The 22,921-nt window shown below is 49.9% G+C and overlaps 1 protein-coding gene across 1 annotated transcript in view; it reads right to left on the bottom strand.

The window, feature by feature from the left end:
- Window positions 1-22,921, bottom strand: part of SF3A1 (splicing factor 3a subunit 1) — a 213,310-nt gene that overhangs the window by 119,188 nt on the left and 71,201 nt on the right. The window contains exon 7 of the mRNA XM_086943206.1: window positions 10,026-10,243. Coding sequence (XP_086799332.1) covers window positions 10,026-10,243 — 218 coding nt within the window. The remainder of the gene's footprint in view (window positions 1-10,025; window positions 10,244-22,921) is intronic.

The raw sequence follows: 22,921 nt of genomic DNA, 5'->3' as shown, positions 1-22,921 counted from the left end.
CAGACATGGGCACATTTTGTAGGTAAGCTGCCGTGGCAGCTCTACCTCTAGTGGAATGCGCTCTAGGGGTAAACCCCAGAGGCTTTTGCGCCAATTGGTAAGCAAGTTTGATACACGAGACAATCCATCTGGAAATGGAACGTTTCGATGCTGCATGACCAGTTCTGATCGATCCATAGTTAATAAATAACTGATCAGAATGTCGAATCGATTTGGACCTGCCCAAATAGAACTTTAAAACCCTTTTCAGGTCCAAAGATTGTAAAGCCCTCTCAGCTGGAGTAGAGGGATTGGGAAAAAAAGTGGGCAGAGAAATCGACTGATTGACATGAAAATCTGACACCGCTTTTGGCAGGAGAGAAGGGTGCGTTCTCAGCACTACTCTATTCAAATGAAACATTGTATATGGTTCCTTGGTACAGGGGGCCTGAATCTCGCTCACCCTGCGGGCTGACGTAATCTCTACCAAAAAAGCCGCTTTCCAGGAAATATGCTGTAAAGTAGCTTTATGAATGGGCTCAAAAGGAGGGCCCATCAACTTTGATAGTACTAGGTTCAGCTCCCAGGGAGAAGGTGGACGTACAGGAGGGTACACCTTTTTCAGACCCTGCAGAAAATCTTTTACTGCTGGCAACTGGAAAAAAGAGGTTTGTGAAGGTGATCGCCTATAAGCAGTTATAGCGGCCAAATGCACCTTAATGAAGTTAAACTTCAACCCTGCTTTAACCAGGTACAACAAGGATGGAAGAACTGCTTCTTCCTGACTCTTCACCGGATTGTGACCATTCTGCATGCACCACATATAGAACCTCTTCCACTTGCATGCATAAGACTGTCTTGTGGAAGGACGTCGTGCTTCTCTCAGAATGGACATGCAGTCTTGTGGCAGTCCTAGATGGCCGTACTGAATGACCTCAGGAGCCATGCTGCCAAGTTCAGTGATGGAAGGTTGGGATGGTGAATCCACAGTTCATCTTCGATAACAGGTCCGGCCTGCATGGAAGCCTCTTGTGAGGAGACACTGATAGGTGAAGTAAGTCCGTGTACCACCATTGCCTCGGCCAGTCGGGGGCAATCAGGATCATTGTTGTGCAAGGATCAGCGGAAGGGGTGGAAAGGCGTACACAAATTCCCCTGACCAGTCAATCAAAAGAGTATTCCCTCTCGTTCCTGGTCGGTAGAACCTTGAGGCGAAGTTTGGGCATTTGCTGTTTACGTCGTCCGCAAAGAGATCTATTGAAGGACGACCCCAAGACTGGAAAACGTCTTCTAGCACTTCGTCGTTGAGAACCCAGTCCTCTCTGTCCTCGAAGAGCCGACTTAGTGCGTCCGCCCTCACGTTTTGCTCTCCAGGGAGATGGACTGCTTGAACAGACAACTTTGTCTGCCAGAAGCCAATGCCAGATGCGCTGAGCTTCCAGTGATAGAGTCCTTGAACGTGTTCCTCCCTGCTTGTTCAAATAGTACATCGTGGTGGTGTTGTCCGTTTGTACTAGAATCTTTTCCTCCTGATGCGAGGGAAGGAACGCTTTGAGAGCCAGGTGGACTGCTCTCAATTCCAGCAAGTTGGTGTGGTATGTGCTCTCTTTGGACGACTACAGACCCTGCACTTGGAGAAGTCCCATGTGTGCCCCCCCAGCCTTGTAAAGACGCGTCTGTGATGATCGTTTGTGCAGGAGGAGGTTGATGGAAAAGAACTCCCACCTGCATGTTCTGTTTCTTTGTCCACCACGGGATGGAAGCTCGAGCTACCTCTGAAAGTGATCTGATCGTCCCAGCGATCTGATTGCTGGTCCCATTTGTCCTCCAGATCCTGCTGAAGAGGACGCATCCGAAGTCTGGCGTTCGGTACTAAGAAGATGCATGACGCCATCGACCCTACGAGGGAGGCTATCTTTCGCACTTTCTGAGTCCTGTTGCGAAGAACTTGCTGGCACTTGAGTGTTATCGAAAACTGTCTCTCCTCCGAAGGAAACACTTTTCCGACCTCGGAGTCTAGCAGAGCTCCTAGGAAGTGAATCTTCTGAGTGGGTTGGGAGACAGACTTGCTGCAGTTGATATACAGTCCTAGACGTTGACAGAGTTCTATGCATGTCTGGAATGGATTCCTTACGTTGTCTAGAGAAGGACCTTTCAACAGCCAATCGTCTAAGTATGGGTATACGAAGACCCCCCTGCGTCGTAGAGCTGCCGCCACCACTGCGACACACTTCGTGAACATCCTGGTGGCCGACTTCAACCCAAACGGAAGGACTTTGAACTAGTAGTGAGAGGTCCCCACCCGGAACCGAAGGAATCTCCTGTGATCTGGCTGTATCGGGACATGAAAGTACGCATCTTGAAGGTCCATCGAACACATCCATTCCCCCTTCCCGAGATGTGGGTATATTTGGTGAAGCGCCAACATGCGAAACTTTTCTTTTCTGACATGTAGATTGAGTGTTCTCAAGTCCAGAATGGGCCTGTATTCCGCCTTTTGGCCCTTTTTTCTGACCAGAAAATACCTTGAATATACTCCTTTCCCCCTTTGCGCCACCGGCACCCTCTCGAAGGCTGATTTTTTGAGGAGTGTCGCTACTTCTTTCTTTAACATTTGTAGCTGGTGGCTTGACGTTGACATCGGAGGAACGGATGGAGGTAGGCGATGGAAACGAAGACAGTACTCATTCTGCAGCGTAGACAACACCCATTGGTCTTTTGTAATGGCCTGCCACTCTGTCCTGTGATGCGCAATGCTTCCCCCCACTGGAGTGGACAACGGCGCTGGGGGAAGTGAAGACTCATTGCTTCTGCTGAGGCTTATTGAAGCTGTTGCCTTGGCGCCGATTTCCGTTTCCTTTGGAATTGCGCTTCCCTTTATATTGGAGTCTTTTGTTGGCCCTGCTGGTTCTGACCCTTCTGCCAGTGAGGGGTTTGAACCCTCTGCTTCGAAGAGCCCTTGTTGTCCGAACGGAATTTCTTCCAGAATTCCTTTTTTCTTTTCAAGCCCCACGGCTTAAAGGGTGTCTAACTCCGTCTTTATCCGTTGCATCTCCTCATCAGCGCTCGCCCCAAAGAGAGATGTGCCTGAAAAAGGAAGATTTAGTATTCTGGCCTGAGCCTCGGGTTTCAATGCTGTAAGGCGCAACCACGAGAATCTCCTTGCTGTGATTACATGCGCATAACCATGCGCAGCCAGCGTTGCTCCATCTGCCGCCGCCCCTATAATCTGATTGGAGACTTGACTGCCCTCCATCAGAATCTCCTCGGAGTCCTTTCTGTCTTCCTGAGGAAGTTTTGCAGAAAACCTCTGAAGCGAGTCCCACAGAGATCTATCTTATCTGCTCAGCAGAGCTTCCGCATTGGAGACCTTGAGGAAAGAAGCCGAGGTGTTACATACTCTTCTCCCCCATGAGTCTTGTAGCTTGCTGTCCTTATCTGGCGGTACCGTGGAAGAGGAGGCCACCGCATTGGATTTTTTAGCCGCCGCAATGATTACCGAATCTGGCGGTGGATCGGACTTGAGGAACAGAGGATCCTCTTCAGGAGGACGATACTTTTTGAGAATCCTTGCTGGGACTGACTTCACCGTAGCCGGAGTCAGGAAAACTTCATTCACCGGGACCAACGGTAATAAAGGTTTGGGAGCCGTTCTGTGCTGCAGGGTTTCAAAGATGACCTTCGTCTTGATCTGCGGGGGTGTCATAGGCACTCCTAGCTTCAGGGCTCCCCTGCCCAAGAGGTCTTGGAACGAGAAAATATCTTCTGTTGGAGATATTCTCGAGTGTGGACTGTTTGTTAGGGTTGGAGAGTAATTCCTGTGTGATCGGGTCCTCGATTAACTCGAAGAGCTATAAGTCCGCCTGGACCTAGATCTTCTCCTACTTGAGCGCATTTTAGAATGAGATCGCTCCCTGTGACTAGATCTCCTTCTACTTGAATGTCCTCTAGAACGAGACCGCTCTTTGCGGCGGGAGGTGTGATCTCGATACGCCCTCAACCAATCCGCCGTCTCCTTGTCCTTGGCCCAGTGGTGAAGAGGTCTATACCACCTTGGGGAAAGACGAACAGGAGGAGATTTTTGGGCGCGATCCCGTACTGGAGAACGTGAACGTTGAGGATGCTGATCCGTTTGATCCTGCTGCGACCTTGCAGGGGACTTTGACCTGTCCCTATCCGAATAGCTGTTTTCCCCATCCGAGGATCTGCCACTTCGGGATGCCGAGGAGGATGAGGACAGGCTCACTACAGACCGTCTAGAGGACCTAGACCGACCTTTCTCTTCTGAAACCCTTGTTCTCTTAGCGGGAGGATCCTGTAATGGTGATTTCTCCACCTCTGCAGCTGATGCTGATCCTGGGGAACACAGCTGAGACCTTAGGACTCGAGTCTGGCCCAAAGGTTCACTCTCCATCTCATGTACCACCTGCCTCACAGGTGACCTCTCCTGTGATCTTGAAGGAGATATATTCATTGGCTGCGAGACGCTCCGCTCTCTGGATCTCCGTTGAACCGTCGACGGTGGCTGTTTCGACGCCGAGCACAGAGCAGATAGACGCTCCCTCGACCTCGAGTGTCGATGACTGTCCTTCGACCTAGAGCGTCTCGCCGTTGAAGGATGCCTGCTCGACGACGACGGAGGCTGCTTCAACGCCGACCGCCGATGATCTGGCTGCGACGGAGGTTGTCTCGATGTCGAATGCGAAGGAGGCTGCCTCGACGTTGAACGCCATTGACAGGGCGTCAACGTGGGCTGCTTCGACGTCGATCGTCGATGTGTCGGCAGAGGCTCCCTCAACACAGAACGACCACGACTAGTCGTCGACGGAGGATGTCTCGACGCCGAACGCCGGTGGCCAGGCGTCGACGGAGAATGCCTCAACGTCACAGCATGACGATGCTGCTTCGACGTCGGTTGGCTCGCCGTCGAGCTCTTCTGCTGCGACGGTGACCTACCCCTCGACGCTGTCTGTAGCGGAGGTACCTTGGATGTTGACGCTGAAGACGCCTTCTTCGTCGCCGTCGACTGCTTCCTCGACGCCGAACCAGACGCCGAAGGTGAACAAGTCGGGGCTTTTTTCGACGTCGACTGCATCCTCTGACTTTTCTGCTTCTTGGGAGATCTTCCTCTCTCAGAAAGTCCATAAACTCGAATTCTCTCTCGGTCTTTGAGAGTTCTGGATGTTAAAACCTGGCAGTGTTCACAGGTTTTCGAAGAATGAGAGTCTGGTAAGCACAGGATACACACTGAATGAGTGTCAGTCTTGGCCATCTTCCTTCCACATGAAGGGCATTTGTCAAAGAGGGTTGGCATTTTGGCAGGAAAAACACCTTTTTTAAGCCTAAAAGAGGTAGTACTAGCACCCTAGGTCTAAAAGACGTTGAGTGAAATCAAAAATTGTAGATTAACAAGAATCTTTTTTGACAGAAAGTCAAAAAGAAAGGGAGCTGTTTCACCAGGGTCCTGACTGAAGGAGCCAGAAAGAACAACTGCCCTAACTGTCACCCCAGAGGCATGATGGGAAGCCTGGGGTCAGGGCTGCCTGAAAGGCACGGTGCCAGTTTGTTGAAAATGGTTTCATTTTCTATGTTATTGTTTTACAATGCAGCCTGAGGGCTAACAAGGTCTATTTATAAGCAATTTTCAGGATTTATGAGTGGTTTTACTCATTAAAACACAAAGTTCAAGGGAAATTTGATCTAATGTGTTTTTTGTTTCCTTACTAATTGCAGTACATGTACATGTGTTTACATTGTTTTAGCCTCAGTTTTGGAGCTGCATTGCTGTGAGAAAAATAATATATGTATGTACATATATGGGGAGCGAGATATGTGTGTTTTTACATATATATTTTTATATTGTTTCCGGGGTCCCCCACATGGGCGGGAATATTCAGTGCTTATGACTATTGATGAGGATCCCCTGGAAGAGAACTACCTTTTCCTATCTACTTTCAGCATGAGTCTTTGAAAGAGGATAGTAAACTCTGTGGCATCTAGATAGAGCAGTTCCAAACTAAGCAACACCCATAGATTGCTATGCTAGTGAGAGATGCCACCACCATCTCTGTGGTCTTAGTATAGTTTTTCTTAGAAAGAGGATGGAAGTGGGCTGTGCATGTGGCTTTTTATGTTGGTTAGAACAGTGGGAGGAGCTTAGTATAGTTGTGACAAACTCTCCGCTTTGGGGTACTATGTGTAGACAGATAGCAGTGCAGGCTCTGGGCAGAAGGTGTGTAGTCTTAGCATAGCTTATCACAGCTACACTGAGGGCGTGGTTTTTTACTGTAATAAGAGTCTGCATGAGGTACAGCTACACACCGATCAGAGTTAATACTGTTTAAGGTATCCCTATGTGAGCTTGTGCCATGTACACTATCCATTTTTAGTATGGCCTAACCGACAGATAAGAATACCATCCTCCACCATAAAAGCTACCATCCGAGAAGTCTTAAGGCTAATTTGCCCTATGGGCAAATGTTACGCATCCGAAGAAATTGTTCGGAGCTTGACGATTATGACCAACATGCACAAACATTTTGTAACGAAATGATTCATAGAGGCTACCCAAGGAAGCTCCTTAGGAATTCATACAAGAGGGCACGCTGTACTCCACGTGAAACCCTACTACAAACCAATGTGAAAAAGGAACTGGACAGGCTAGTATGCGTGACCACCTTTGGGCCGGACACTCACAAATTGAGGCAGGCAGTCCTCAAAAATTGGCATCTGTTGGAGGACTTAGAATGCCCCTTTCAACGCCCCAACTTTGCATACAGAAGGAACCGCAGTTTGGGCCAACATATTGTGCGAGCAGATCTCCCAAAGTCCCCACCCAAACATGATCTCCGAGCTTTGTGGGACATGAAACCGGTAGAGGGACACCACAGGTGTGGGAATTGTGTCTCGTGCAGTACCACCATTGAGGGTAGTGAGTTCGAACATCAAGGAACTAAATGGAAACATTCGGGGTTTTCAAATTGTAAAACGAAAAATGTTATTTATGCTTTGATCTGCCCCTGCCCCAGGCTATATATAGGGAAGACTAATCAGCAGGTGAATCTCCGAATAGGACAGCATAGATCAAGGATCAAAAAGAGAATATTAACAGCCCCGGTGGTAGAGCATTTCATTGAAATGTCCCATAATGAAAATGATTTCAAGTGGACTGTTCTACACACCATGAACTACGTACAGCGCCCTGCGGACATTGACAAAATGTTACTTGAGAAAGAAGCGTATCTTATTTTGAAATTTAATTGCACGCTGACTGGCCTCAACACCATGTCTGAACTGTCGAGAATCTGAGACCTGGTGCCATACTGCCGCCTTGTCACTATTGCACTCCTCCCCTTAATGACTAATGAGGGATTCCGGTATTACATAGTGTTTAATTGATTACAAGCCAGATTGACCTTCATTCTTCGCCACAGAACCGACCTGGATTGGTTTAAGTACACAATAATGGGTTTTGTACTCCAAATCCCAGAATACACTTCGGTTCAAGCAGCGCCCTCCCGTTCTCTAAAACAGTGTCCCTTTAAGTAGATGGAAATGGCCGCCGCCTTTTCCTGCTTACAGCAAGCGAGAGAGAAGCACCGCGTCTAAGCCGCTAAAGAAAAAGGTTTCCAAGGTAAGCGTAATAAACAGCCAGGCCGATCTGCTTGGAGATCTTCATTTAGTGTGCCTCCCGTAAACTAACCACTCGTGCGTCTTTTCAGAATACGACGGTTCGCGTCTGTGAAGCGCCGATTGGAATCGAACCCCTGCGATTCCAGACAGCCCCGGCCGGGGCCGTAGAGTGGGGGCGAGGTGTGCTGCCAAGATCAAATCGAAAGGTACATTTAATTTCGGCTAAGCAGAGCGTCACAACGCTAAGTCGAGTATTTGGCAATACATCAAAAAGCCCATATTTATTCAGTCCTTTGCTCTTACAGGCACAGGGTAGAAGTTCCTGCCGCTTCCCAGTAAAAGAGCTTGAAAGGTATGACTACTCAATAGAATATCGTGCTTTTTAAGGAAAATAAACTATCATGTAATTTCGAATGTATCCCTCTCATGACAAATGGGTACAATTTTCCCGCACAGGTTTCCAAGAAAAGATAATCCTCCGCCCCTCAGCCCCCATTTTTGGCCATAAAACCGATCTACATAAGGTATGAATCTGCCAATATCATTCCTGTGTTGCAAAGTTAATGTGGGATGTTATTCCATACACTGGAGACCGCATACTAAATGAAGACAACACCTCTGTTCTAGGTTGGTGTTGTCATTGAAGTCATTCTGGTTGTGTCCTGAATAGAGGATTCGGTCCGTTGATAGAAACCCACACAGGCCAACCTATTACCAACATTCAGGTACTTTTAATTCTATTCAAACGGTTCTTCTTTCCTTGAAGAGGCCATTTGGTTGTATTAAAACAGTTTTTTTACATTCCAACAGAACATTACCAAGAGCCCTGATGATAGTTTGGAAACTCCATGCCCAAACTTGAAACGCGTCGGCAACCCAGCAAGAGCTAATTATATACATTGACTGTGTACTAAAACATATTGCCTTACGCCTGTGTGCTCTTGTATTGGATTGGCTCTTTTTTCGTATTTCTGATTTGTCTGTATAAATTGTCTTATCGTTATGCTTATGATTTAGCACTGGATTATTTGTGGGATGTTACACTTGAAATCGTTTTTCACATAGTTTGTCAATATCATTGTGTTTATGTAGGTTAATGTTTATTGTCAATAATTGTGTATGTTGTATTATCTATCTGTCATAGAAAAGTGTTTTTTGAAACATTCATTCAAAGAAAAAGGTATAAATAAACATACCGGACCTGATTTAACTTTTTCGTTCATTGGGTCCCTAACATTGAAGTAATTGAGGGAGGGGGCACATTCTGTTGTTTCGCATCATATAGGGTCCAGTCCCCCCTCGGCCCCGCCAAGGACCTATCTCCTTTCTTTGTGTGATGTACACTGACAGGCCATTGAGGACAATAAAGAAACCAAAAGGAAAGGTCTTCTAGTGGTAATGCGGACTGCCAGTGTCAGATAACATGCATGAATGGGGATATGGAAAAAGGCGACCTGTATATCTATATAACATAATCAATCTCCTTTATGAATTGGTTTAACTTCTGTCACTATCTTGAACTTTTCAAACCTATGGACAGGTTAACCCTACAAACATTTAGGATGCCTACAGACAAATCCAAGAAGATCCAGGCTTCCCGGTTACTTAGGTACTAGCTACATGGTAAAAGATCTTCATGGTAATGGATATCTGTGAAATCAAACTGGACTAGCAATGAATCGAAATGGTTAGCGATTAGGACCGGAGAGTTATAAGAGCTCAGATCAGTATATGCTGTATATTTTGCAGTTGATCATGCTGCAAGGGTGAGAGAAAGTCACAAAACTCTTCTTTTGCCAGGACATTGGTTTTGTTACTTACTAATCCCATAAACCTGAAAAATCTTAGCACTGAATAAAAAGAACCCGTAGCAGGAGCATAGAGAGTGAACCACACATTCTGGCTGTTGCAAATCCCATCTTACGGAGACCATTTCCCTGCTTTATCTTGTCTCTAGATAAGCGCACTCAAAATAAAAGATGAGAATTGAACCTTGAAAGCTTTCAATCAAGCAAGAGAATGCGACATGCAGCCCATTGCTCTGGCAGCCATGTATTGCCTATTGATGCTTTGAGGTCATGGATAAGCCATCTCCCGACAGGAAGATAAACCCCTTTCCCACAAGAAAAAAATCTGTGCATAAATAGGGACTGCAACCATCTCACGACCCCACCAAACTTGGTTACAGTCGTGAGATGAGACTAATCAGTTAAGTTGCCAGAAACAGTTAGAGCAAGACAAAAGATAAGTCATTTCTCCCTGAAGTTTCCATCAGTGTCTCAGAGATGTAACATTATCAACATATGCCGTAGTGTGCCACTTTGAGTGGCCTACTTTGTTAGTTGCCAGCACAATGTTTGATTTTTCAAGTCGGATGCTTTTGGAGCCACTGGCAGAGGCTCACTTTGACCTACCTCATCCATATCTTGCACTTGTGTATCCTGGTCAAGCTGAGATGTTGACTCTGTGGCTGTGGTTGTTGCAGCTGCTGCTTTCTCCTCCTTTGGTTCGTCTTCATCATCTGACTCCACCTCCATTTCCACATCCTCGCTTTCTCCAAACTTCTCGTAGCGCTCCTGGATTAGAATGCGAGCCCCCAGCTCTTCTGGGGTAGTTGGAGGAGGGAAGTTTCCTGCAAAGAAGCGGGCACACTTGTAGATAGTTATACATTTTATTAAGGAGGAAAGCATATAAAAATAAATGTTCACACTGGGGCAGTATTTAGATTTTACAGACTTAAGACAGAGTAACAATGTTACCAATGGTTATACTATGAAACGATCTACTATAGTCCACATGCATAATGGAAAATGTCATGACAATAAGCATTTTGCGTTATGCCTTCCATAGGTCTCCTAAAAGTGCTGAGGCATGGAAAAGAGGAAGTATGAGAGAGGAAATGAGAGGGCATGTTAAAGGGAATAAGGGAGTAGCCTTGTTCCTAGAATGTCTACCCCACATCACTAGTATTCCACTGGCATAAGTAATAGTGCGATATATGCACAGCTGGCATAAGGTGTCTACTTGGCATGGGGGAATTGGAGTGGTAGGTGAGCAGGAAAAGAAATTGGGCTGGAAATGCCTAGGAGGCAAAGGAAGAAGGGAGGAAGTAGAATTCGGGGCTATGAGTAGAATTAGGATTGGAGGAATAGAAGTATTTTTTATAAAATGTGCATGATTCTAGGGCAGAGAAAGCCATCTCCTTCTACCTCAATGTCTACAGTGACATCTCATGCAGCTATTCTCCAACACAAGTTGCTGACTAACAGATGAAAACGAATCTGTTACTGGGTTGTAACATCCTTTGTGAATGACACAAAAGATCCCAACAATAACATTTAAGTTAATTTCTGTTTCCCTGTGATGTATGAACAGGTCTTGAAATGTGAAACTAAAAAGGACATTCAATGCAGTGACCTACTTTTAGAGGTTAGTACCATTAGTACAGGAATATACTGTCAACATGTAAGGAATCCATAGTGAAGCAAGCACTTAGGAATGAAGGGTCAATGATTTTGAGGACAAATTGCTCAATCACAAGATTAGTTCAAGTCAGCATCAAGAAAATGTAACAAAAGGACTGCTGGAGAAACATTTTAAGAGTGCACGCTAGGTCAACCAAGAAGGAATGGTTAGTGAGAAGGCAACACATTTTGATACAGTCTTTGAAGAAGATAATAACTAGAAAAAAATCCATAATGTGCATGAGTTATCTTTTTACACTGAAGTCTTAGATTTAGGTTCTGTTTAGATAAGGTTCTTTTAGGGTCGGAATGTAACTTTTTGGAAGAATGATGCACTATAGGTGGACAAATTTTAAGTAATTCAAGCATGGCCTGGTTAATAAAGGAGGACAAAATTTGAACTGAAATTGTTATTTTGTGGATTATCTTAAGGACTGGAGGAAGCGAAGAAAAGTCAAGAGGGAACCTTTCCAACTACGGGTATGTGGAGGTACAGAATTTGCACTATTAACACTACCCCCAAATGTCGATGTGAGGGTTTTTCCCTGTGTAAAGCTTAAAAATGGTTAAGAAATTCCTGGTGAATCTCCAATTGTTAGTGGGAAGTTTGAAACCTTCCACTGACTGAAGTCTTGAATACTATAGTCTTCTAGACATTCCAGCAGAGATCGCATCATGAGCAAGCACACAGAACAGAAGAAACACAGGAATATCTGCCTCAGCAAGCCCTAAAAAGGTCAGGCATCACAGCAGACAGAGTTATCAGCGGAACAGTATCACTTTGGCCAGTGACACTTGCATTTTGTTTTGACGATGTAGTCAAAGTATTAACAGGTCGGGTACTGTTCTGTAATCAGTCGGACACGTAACAAGTTTTATATTAATAAAACGCTAAAACGGGTACATCCTTTAAATATAAAAATAATATAAACTTAATTTCGTAACAACTAAATAATGTTCACGTATTGGTTCCTTTACAATTCCGGCCTTGTGTACCCATTGACATCATTTTTTCCGGAAATAGATGCCTTTTGACCGTTACTTGAACGCTCAAATAGCTTGCGCGGTAAACATTGGTTTGCTCCGCTTGTATCCCGAAACTAAGTTGCCTGTATGCCGCCCCTGGTTTGCTACACATTAACAAAAAATACGGTGAGTGTGGGCCGATTTAGGGAGAATGTTGTATATAACAAAGTTGCGGCTAGTATATCTCTAAACGCAATATCTTACTATGCCGCACTTTTTACCTATTTTTCAGTGGGAGCATCGAACCCGAGCCCCTTGCTTTGAGATATCTTATCAGAGGTATCCTGCCGGACATTGCCTAGGGGCCACGAAGACGGACAAAGATGACACTTCCTCGCTGCTCCTGGATCGTGCCCACCGAGTCTTTGGGGCAGGGACCAAACCGGGCCTCTTACCTGATATCGTCACCAGGCTGCACTACTTTACGGACAAGGAGGCCATACTGAAGGCGGCAAGGGATAAGCCGGACCTGCGCTACGGAGGGCACAAGATCCAGATCTTCCAAGACCTGGCCCCCAACACGCTCCACAGGAGGAAAGTCTTCCGTCCGGTCACTGAGAGACTGCGGGCCCTCAACATTTCCTACCAGTGGGGTCATCCCTTCGCCCTCATCTTTCGGTGGGACGATAAACGCAGGGCAATCCGGTCCTACCGCGAAGCGGCCCACCTGCTTGGCATGTCAGAGTCCCCAGACCACAGCCCCTCCCGCCCTTGCCGCCAGGAGAGGGCCCCTCCCCGTCCGGACTGGTCCACGGTGCACCGACATCGCCGAACCCCCCCAGTGGATAGTTGCTCTACCTCTCAAGCCAAACAGGACATTATAGCGCACATTCGCTCCCTTGAGGGCGACCGCGAAGAACAGTCCTCCCAACCCCTGGCCTCTGCGACTGAAGGAGAAGACCAGCCCCTGACTCCAGATGCCCGCTGACTGATGATGGCATGGCCGACACTCCTCTAGGACGGACGCATGCTCCGGAGGTTGGGACTGCCCCGCGGCTGTCCGGGGTTGACCAGTCGCTAACAGTAGACTTGCCCTGCCGCCGGCACTGATGGAGTCTACAATCGTTATCCACGGGGTGCCTTCGCCCCCCCCTGGTGGACCGGGGGGTGCAAACTGTGACACTCTTCTTCCTCGCTGCCCGAACCCACCCTACCGAGCCTTACTGTCCATTTGCACCACTGACCTTGACGCATCTACCTTTTGAGGGTTTTGGTACTGGCTGCCCCCGAACTTGCTCGAGACAGCGGGGCAGACGGGCAGCGGGACGATTAGAATTCTTATCTTCAGATACCCGCCCCTCCACTTTGTCCCATAGGAAGTGACATTCCTGTGTTCATCCGAACCCTTGGGAAGAGGATGCCCGGTACCTGGGACAATGTAATGTGGCCCTGTTGGCCTGTTGTGGTTACACTCTCTCTACATACTCTCCATTCCCCTACCTTTCCTGTCTCTCCTACTATTTGCCTGCGCTATCCTCTCTCCTGGCAACTTTTCTATCCCTGTAGTGTGGTGGCGTGGTGGACACCGCAGGCGCTGGCGCAATGGGGGTGGAGGGAGGAGGGCGCTGCCCTGTCTGCGGGGGAAGGTGTGCGATGGGTGTTAGAGCGACCTTGACCCCCTTAGTGCGATGACGGCGACTATTCCCACTCCCCTAAAGATCCTGTCGCTCAATGTCAAAGGTCTTAATTCCCCCAATAAGCGGAATCAGGTATGGCGCTATCTTCTACACCACTTCCCCGACATCATCCTCCTCCAGAAGACTCACCTTATGCGGGGGGACACCAGGCGCATGGCGCACCCTAGATACCCCACACCATCTGGGCTTCAGCTGACACTAAAACGGCGGGGGTGGCTATCCTATGTAGGGCTGGCTTTAGACGGGGACCCACTAAACCCTACACGAGTGCGGACGGGCGTTTCCTCCGGGCCACGGTGCAGCTGGGGAGCACACAGTTCACCCTGGGTTGTGTATATGCACCCAACCAGTCGCAGGATAAATACCTCCAAACGCTTCTGCAAGACCAGTTTAGACCCGGCGACCCCCACACGATACTAGGTGGGGACTTCAATCTCGTGTGGGATCCGGAGCTGGACCGCGCAGGGACTTCGTTTACTGGCGCGGGCGCAATGTCCTCTGCCCTTAGGGCGCAGATCACGGACCTGGGCTTCGTGGATGTGTGGCGCTACCACAACCCGGGAACTCGGGATTATTCTTTTTACTCGCACTCTCACAGGACGTACTCACGTATTGACTATCTTTTCACTTCCCTTGAGCTGACGCGAGATTCACTGAAGGCCACCATCTCAGATATCTCGTTGTCGGATCATGCACATGTGGAACTTCTGATACAAGATCCGCTGGCTCGCGCTCCCCGGGAACGGAGATGGACCCTCCCCCCGACCATCCTTCGGGACCCGGAGGATGTCGCCAGCATCCGGGAAGCCATAGACTCGTACTTCGCCATTAAGGACGATTCGGACACGCCCTTCCCGACAGTCTGGGATGCCTTTAAGGCCACCATTAGAGGCCACATCACCTCCCTGGCGGTAGCACGACGGGAGGCGTTTAAACTGGAACGCGACTTAGCAAGCGAGATCAAGCAGGCGGAGACCCAGGACAGAGACTGTCCCTCACAGGCGTCTAGGAGAACCCTCGCCAACCTTAGGGGGCAACTACGAACGCTGCGCACCAAAAAGGCGGAGCGCTCCCTGCTGGCACTTAAACAACGATATTACGAAGGTGGGGACAAAGTAGGACGTCTTCTAGCTGGTAGACTGCGGGCACGAACGGCTAGAGCTCATATAGCCAATATAAGACGGCAGGACGGCACCTGTGCCACCACTGAAAGAGCCAAGCAGGAGGCCTTTGTTGCTTACTATTCCTCCCTATATGCAGAGGAAGCAACAACGGTGGAAGCGCGAGCGGCCGTCCTTGCTGACTATGAAGGGACCCCGTTGCCGCCGGCCTGCGCGGCTGAACTGGAAAACCCCATACAGGAGGAGGAGATTTCTGCGGCTATCAAAGACCTCCCCACCGGGAAAACACCGGAACCTGATGGCTTGCCGCTGACCTTTTACCGCGTGTTCCTGACCCAGCTTCGCCCGTACTTGTTGCGGTTATACCGCTCCTTCTCCGACACCTCTGGCCCGTCCCCTGATATGGGTCTGGCGGAAATCGCCTTGATTCCTAAGTCAGGGAAAGACACCAACCTATGCGCTTCCTACCGCCCTATCGCCCTCCTGAATACCGATCTAAAGGTATATACCAAAATACTGACCAAACGACTAGACCCGTATATGCCGGGATTGATAAACCCGGACCAGGTGAGGTTCATCCGGGATCGTCAGGGGGCTGACAACGTGCGCAGGCTGGCACATCTAGTAGGGAAGGCGCGACACTGGGACATCCCGGCTTGTCTTCTCTCGCTCGACGCGGAGAAGGCCTTTGATAGAGTTGACTGGGCCTTTTTGAGGGAGGTTCTCCAGAAAGTTGGTATTGGTCCCAAAATGATCGCTAGGATCATGGCCCCTTATCTTGGGCCACAGGCCAGAATCAGGGTCAATGGCCAGTTGACACCGCCGCTCTCGATCCACAGAGGCACGAGGCAGGGGTGCCCGCTCTCGCCACTCTTGTTCGCTCTCGCGGTGGAGCCGCTGGCGGCGCTGATACGGCGTGCTCCTAACATCCACGGAATACCCCACGGGGGACGTGACAACAAGGTGGCGCTGTTTGCGGACGACCTGATCCTTACCCTTACCCGCTCTCGCGACTCCCTCCCAGCGGTCCACGAGGTGCTTTGCCTGTACGAGAGGGTGTCCGGCCTTAAAATAAATCACACCAAATCCTGGGCGCTCAACCTCACCATTCCTGAGGAAGAGGCCCAGTTCCTGGAAGGGGCGGTGCCTTATCAATGGGCGGAGAGCCACATCAAGTAATTGGGCCTTGATTAGACACCCCACTTGGACTCTTGGTCCTCGGTGAACTGGACAAAATGCCGCAAAGAAGTCCTGGCAGATCTACGGAAGTGGAAACCCTTGATGGTCTCGTGGCTGGGGCGCCTTCACGCGGTCAAAATGTCGATTCTCCCCAGAATTCTTTATGTCTTTCAGTGTCTGCCCACCCCGATCCCTCTCCACTGCATTAGGGGCCTCCAGCGCGATCTCACGTCGTTCATCTGGGGTGGAAAACGCCCCCGATTCTCCCAGAAGGTCCTTATGGAACCGAGAGACAGAGGCGGCCTCGCCTGTCCGAATTTACTACATTACTACTGGGCAGGGCACCTCCGGTTCGTGGTGGAATGGGGTGCACGTGAAAGCGACAAGCACTGGTTCCACATGGACCGGGCGGTCACAGGGCGCACTATCTGGGATCTGCCTTGGCTGCCGCGAGTGGCGCACTCCAGGAGTGCGTACATGGCGGTCCCGACGAAAACGGTCCTGGATATCTGGGACAGGATAGCGGTGTCCAAAGGCCTCACCACGTTCCCGTCCCCGCAAACCCCAATCGCTGGTAGCCCGCACTTCACCCGCCGCCCGGACTCGAGCATTCGAGAGCTGGACGCACGGAGACTGCAGGGTCATAGGAGACCTCTTCACTGGAGGCTTGCCCAAATCGTGGAAGGACTGCAAGGAGGAATTCGGACTACCCTCGACTGCTGGCCTGCAATACACCCAGCTGCACCATTGGACTATGGGTGATGACATGTACCGGGCAGCCACCAGGGCCTACACACCCTTTGAGAAACTAGCACGTTCCCTAGGGGGGCTGAAGAGGCTTATTTCTCAGATATATAGCATACTGCAGCACCCTACCTCGACACCTGCACACCCCCATCAGAGGCAATGGCAGTAGGTGTCGACATAGAGCCCTCCCAATGGAACAGGCTGTGGAACGATACCCCCAAAATCTACCGCAGCATCCCCCAAAGGGAAAACGCCTACAAGTTGCTCACCCAGTGGTATTATACCCCGCTGAGACTAAGCAGAATTTTCCCTAACACCTCGCCGCTGTGCTGGAGGTGTGGATCTGCGACTGGTGACTTTGTGCATATCTGGTGGACGTGTCCCACTCTAGCTGTCTTCTGGAAGGAGGTACTAAGTCATATCAAAAGTGTGCTGGGCTTTCCCCTGCCCGAGGAGGTCTGCACGCTATTGCTAGGCTTCCGACCCCCCGCGCTTAGGGCCCTCACGTGCAGCGACTGGATCCTCACGCTTCAAATGCTAGGCGCAACTCATCGCATTGTATTGGAAGCGGGCCGAAGCACCGCCGATAGCTTCTTGGTTTGTGCGCCTCTGGCAGGTCCTGGCTATGGAAATGCTTACGGCGCGGCTACAAGCGAGGGACGCGCGTTTCAAAGCAGTGTGGGAACCCCTTGTGTGCCACCTATGCTCAGTCAGTTACGCGTGCCACATGCTTCCTAGACTCCGTGCTCTCCACCTCTTTGAAGACGCCCTTATCCCAGCAGACCCCGACAGACTTTGCCCTGGATTGCCGCTCCCCCTGCAGGCGCTATTGCAACCGTACATGTCCTCTCGCACTCTGCCCCCTGACCGGATTGATGATGCTGCCGCACTTTCTCCCTGCCTCCCCTTTCCTTTCTGCCTTCCTATCCTCTGATTCTTTCTCCTTTCCTACTTGCCATCCTGGCTTTCGCCTCACTATGGGGCAGTTGAGCCCCTGTTGGGCCTTAAATTTCTGTGACACTACAGCTAGCTGTTCCATGTGCGCCTCCCTCGTGTAGCAACATAGCACCCGCGTGAAGCCAACCTTCGCGACCTTCATCCTTGAGCCACGCGGCCGGCCCCATTAGAGGGGTTGTAGGCAAGGTGCTGTGTTACCGCTTCTCTCCCACCCCAGTTGGTATATACCTACGAGTTTTTCCATGCGCGGCCGGCCTCACCATGAGGTTGTAGGCTTATCACTGTGTTCACAATAAAAACAGATTTGAACAGAGGTATCCTGCCATCAAATTTAAAATCTAAGGTAAATTCAGGACATCCTATGACTAAACACCTTGTTTTTGGAGGTTTTGCAAATCTCATGATTATCAAAAACGTATCGGACTTTGGTTTTTAAATACTCGTTTTGCTTTTCCTTACCAGCTTATCACTTACCTATTTCGGCAACTAGGAGGCTATGCACATTGCATTGTATTTCAGGTAATTGTTTGCGAATAACGAACTCTCAATTGTCGTACCTCATCTTGATTATTTATAGTGACTGCAATTATTTTACTTGCAGCTTACAGACTGTAACGTGTGCGTTATTATCAGCGTCATTGCCTTTTGATATCGAAATGTTTTGTATATTATCCTAAAGGTAATTATGCGAATCTTTTTTATTCTTTGACCTTTCTATGTAAATTCTAGATAGGTCCATTTAGTTTATTTACTGCGCATCCCCTTTTTAAATTGCAGATGTCTTTTTTAGATAGGTCTCTCTAGGAGATTACTAGATTTAATTTAAAATCAAGCTTACTTAATTTCTGACCTGCTTGTACACATTGGTCTCTATAAGGAATGTATTATGGAATAGGCGCTTAGCAGCATTACATAAAATATAGCGGTATAAAATAAACCGAATATATCACCAGCTTAATGCCATAGATAGACCTGTTACATTGCTATCCCTATGCCATAACACAATAATATACAGCATATAGGGTAGAAATAACAGGAATATGAATTATACAATACTGAGGCCAATCTGGTTCACCTTCATTTAAATATATATTTTTTGCAGAAAATTCATTCCTTTAAGTGAATACTCCGAGCTGACTACATAGGAGTTCCTGATCAAAATATTCTATATGGATTTTATCGAAATCAAGACACTCTCCTAATTTCTTAAAAATTGTAAGTTCTACATTTACTAAATTCGTTTTGCATGTATCATAGAGTATAACCATAACTCTCGCTATATATTAATAAGACAATACTTTCTTTGAAATAAGCTTATTAACATTTAAAGTAATAGAGTGCCGCCTAGCTTTTATTGTTTAGTTAAAGTTGGCCACTATCCTTTTCTCCTTTCACCTTCGCCTTCCCATATCCAACGGTCCCATATTTATGAACTTTTTATGGGTTAACGAGCAATGATCTAAAATGAATTCGAATGTTCGCTGACTATGAAAATTTGTCTATGTGTTGTAGGCCTGTTCGAGACACAGAAAAGTTTATATAATATTATTTTTTAAATATTATTTTGTTTTTATGTGTTGTAGACTGTTTAGAACGCTGTTAATTTGATAAAAATAGCATATATTTTATATCATTATTTCTTATAGGCATTACGTGGCTACTCCAGAAGAAGGCGCTGGTCGCCGAAACGCGCGTCGAGAATTTATCCATGCCACTTTTTAAATTCTATGTCAGGACCGGAGGCTTCAGATTATGCTATATCTTCCTTCGCTTTATTAACATAAAGAAACCACAGCAGCTTAGGAAAAGATATAATAAGAACAAAAAATGCTTTAAACATAAAGCATTAACGTAATGTTCAACAAAAAATCAACAACAACTCCCAAGAGTCTCTTTGTTATAATCATAGTCCACAGTCCTTTGTCACTGTTCATCATCCCTATATAACCGGACTTCCCATCATCTTCCTCCTCTTTCTTCGCTGCTCCCGCAGCCAGATAAGTGCTTTTCTATTTGTCTTCTTTTATTGTGATTGATTGTCTTGCGGTCTTTGGGGACTCCTTGCATGGTTTATTTCCTTTCAGAGTCCCCTAGTTGCGGGAACGTTCTGCCGTTCCTACGCGACTTTTTTCCCACTTGTGTGCGGTGTGTACATAGACCGCAAGGGGGCGGCCTGTCGCCTCGCCGACCCTCCGGCGCGCCTCCGCGGTACGAGGAGCCGCGCCGTGGGGTCTGCTTGCGCAGGGGCCGACCCTCGCGTACCCCTCTGACACCTGGTGATCCGGGTCTGTACTTTCACAAACTTGACGCCCTTTGGGGTCTGTATGGCGGTTGTGACCGCGTGAATCGCCTTCGGGCGAGATCTGTGCACCTCTTTATTCGTGTGTGGCCTAGCGCGCTTGAGGGGTACGTAGACCCGGTCCCGGCGAGGAGGGTCTGCGCGCTTGGGGGTTGGTGCAGCCCACCTGCCACGTCAGCTGGCCCAAAACGTGATCGCAGCCGCTGGGCCTGCCCACATTCGAGAACTTTCTCGGTTGCCGCCCTCTTGGGTGCCCCGCATTTGCCCTTGGTTCCGAGATGGAAGGGGAGTATGAGGAGGAGGCCTGCCCCTATCTGCAGGATGATGAGTTTTATCAGGCGGTGGACAACTCCATCTATCGTTGTGTGACGGAGGTGGTAGGGCCCATGGAGGACCGCCTTTCGGCCCGCATCGTGGAGGAGTGTGCCAAGCTGGCAGCGGCGCAGGTGCCGCCGTCCCCCGTGCTCCCGGGGACGTCCGGCGAGTTGCCGCCCGCTCCGAAGAGGCCCCGGGGTGAGGGGCCCTCATCGGAGGCCCATGGCGTGGATAAGGGCGCCTTCGAGCGTCTTCGTGACGCCTTCCTGGCCAAGGCGACGGCGGTGCCTCCGACACCCTTGGTGGACCCTGGCACTTCGGGCGGCCTGTCGACGGCGCCCGCCTCCCCGATCTACGACTCTCCGGACACGGATGACGACGGGGAGTCGACCCGTTCTTGGCTCCCGGCGCCTTCGGGAAAGGAGATGCCCCGAGATGAGTCGGGCATGCTGGACCCGGACGAGATCGTCCACCCCCGTTCCGCGGCCTGGGCCCCGGGGGAGACGGTGGCGAAGTTTGTCGCGGGCCGGCTGCGCAAGCCCCTGGAGAAGGAGGCGAGGGGTTGCCTGCGCGGGGAATGCCCTCGGCCTACTTTGGAGGGGAAGGTGGCCATGACACCAGAATTGGACCCCAAGATGGCCACCTTCCTGGCGAAATTCATGAAGGACCCCAGGAAGGGGATCGATCGGTCCTGGCGGGCCTGCCAGGACAAGCTGTTGGACGCAGTCGGGCCCGCCACGAAGATCCTCGACATGGCGGAGGAGGCTCGAGCGAATGGCACCGCCATTTCACCGGAGGTGCTCTCCAACTGGGCCCAGAGGGTGATCGTCTTCTTGGGCAACGCCAACTGTGCCCTGTCCACGGAGCGGCGGCGGTCGCTCCTTATTAAGCTGGACCCGAAGCTGGGGGGACCTGGCCTCGTCGGAGGCAGGTGCCGTGGCCCAGGGTGGCCTCTTCGGTGAACCTTTCATCCGCGAGCTTGGGAAGTTCGTGAACACGTTCACGTCGCTGGACAAGGCACAGTCCAGCATCAAGAGGGTGTTCCACCAGCGTTTTTCTGGAGGGGCCGGTCGCGGCAGGGGCCGCGCGATCGGCCGTGGTCAGCAGACCAACAACCGTGGACAAGGCTCCGGAAGAGGTCAGTACCAGACCTCGGCCAACTACACCAATTTCTACCCCACAAGGGGACAACGCTATGGTGGAAGAGGATTCCAAAAGAAGTCCGGACAAGGAAATGCCCCCGGTAAGTGTACTTTGCTTGGATCAAGTTCCGATTGGGGGGCGGCTGGCAAGCTTTTACGGGGAGTGGGAGTTGCTCACTGCCGATGCTTGGGTTTTGCAAACTGTGAGAGGTTTCCATATAGAGTTTCACGACCAGCCAACTCAGGTGAGGCCCCCGCGCCCAATGGTTTTCTCAGATTCCGACGCGCGATTGATAGACGGGGAGGTCTCGGACTTGCTGCGCAAGGGAGCCATCCGCCTATCAACGCGCCACCCGCATGGGTTCCTCAGCAACGTCTTCTTAGTAGACAAGACGGATGGGGGCAAGAGGCCTGTGATCAACCTCAAGGAATTCAATGGGTGGTTGGTCTACCGTCACTTCAAGATGGAGGGGATCCACCTCCTTCGGGACGTGCTCCTCCCTCGGGATTGGATGGTGCGACTGGATCTCAAAGATGCCTACTTGGTCGTTCCCATCCACCCCCCTCATCGTCGTTTCCTACAATTCCTGTGGGACGGCCAGGTGTTCGAATTCACCGCCCTGCCGTTCGGCCTTTCTTCGGCCCCGTGGTGCTTCACAAAGGTCCTTCACACGGTAGTGGAGTTTCTCAGAAGCCAAGGGGTCCGTATGATAGTATACTTAGACGACATCCTCCTCGTGGGGCAGTGCCCGGAGGTGCTGGCAGGACAGCTGCGTCAAGCGGTCGACCTGCTTCAGAGACTGGGGTTCGTCGTCAACGGCTCCAAGTCAGTCTTGGTTCCCACTCAGCAGATCAGTTTTTTAGGCTTCGTGGTGGACTCGGTGCAGGCGGTTTTGAGCCTGCCGAGCCGGAAGGTCGCAAAGATACGACACCTGCTTCGGCAGACGATCGCGAGGGATCGTACGTCACTGCGCCATGTCGCCAAGGTGGTGGGTCTTCTGTCGTCCTCCATCCAGGCGATTTTCCCAGGCCCACTGCACTACAGGGCTCTTCAGCGCCTGAAAGCGCAGCATTTGCGCCGTGGGATGTGTTACGATCAGTGGGTTCCCCTCACGGACGAAGTGAAGGAGGAGATGTCATGGTGGCTGTCTCACATGGAGGCATGGAATGGGCGAGCGATCTTCGGGTCGGCCCCGGACTTAATAATAGAGTCCGACGCCAGCAGGTCGGGCTGGGGCGCCCGGTGCGGGGATTTTTCCACCGGCGGCGCCTGGTCGTCAGAAGAACAACAATTGCATATCAATTGTTTGGAGCTCCTTGCGGGCTCCTTCGCGGTTCGCTGCTGGAACAAAGATTCGGTCAAGGCTTGTGTCCTGCTACGGATGAACAATGTCTCGGCGGTCCGATATGTGAACCACCTGGG

The sequence above is a fragment of the Lissotriton vulgaris genome, chromosome 11, assembly GCF_964263255.1.
Source record: "Lissotriton vulgaris chromosome 11, aLisVul1.2, whole genome shotgun sequence".
Taxonomy (NCBI): Eukaryota; Metazoa; Chordata; class Amphibia; order Caudata; family Salamandridae; genus Lissotriton; species Lissotriton vulgaris.
Note: the sequence above shows the minus strand (reverse complement) of the source record. Positions and strands in the feature narration are given on the sequence as shown.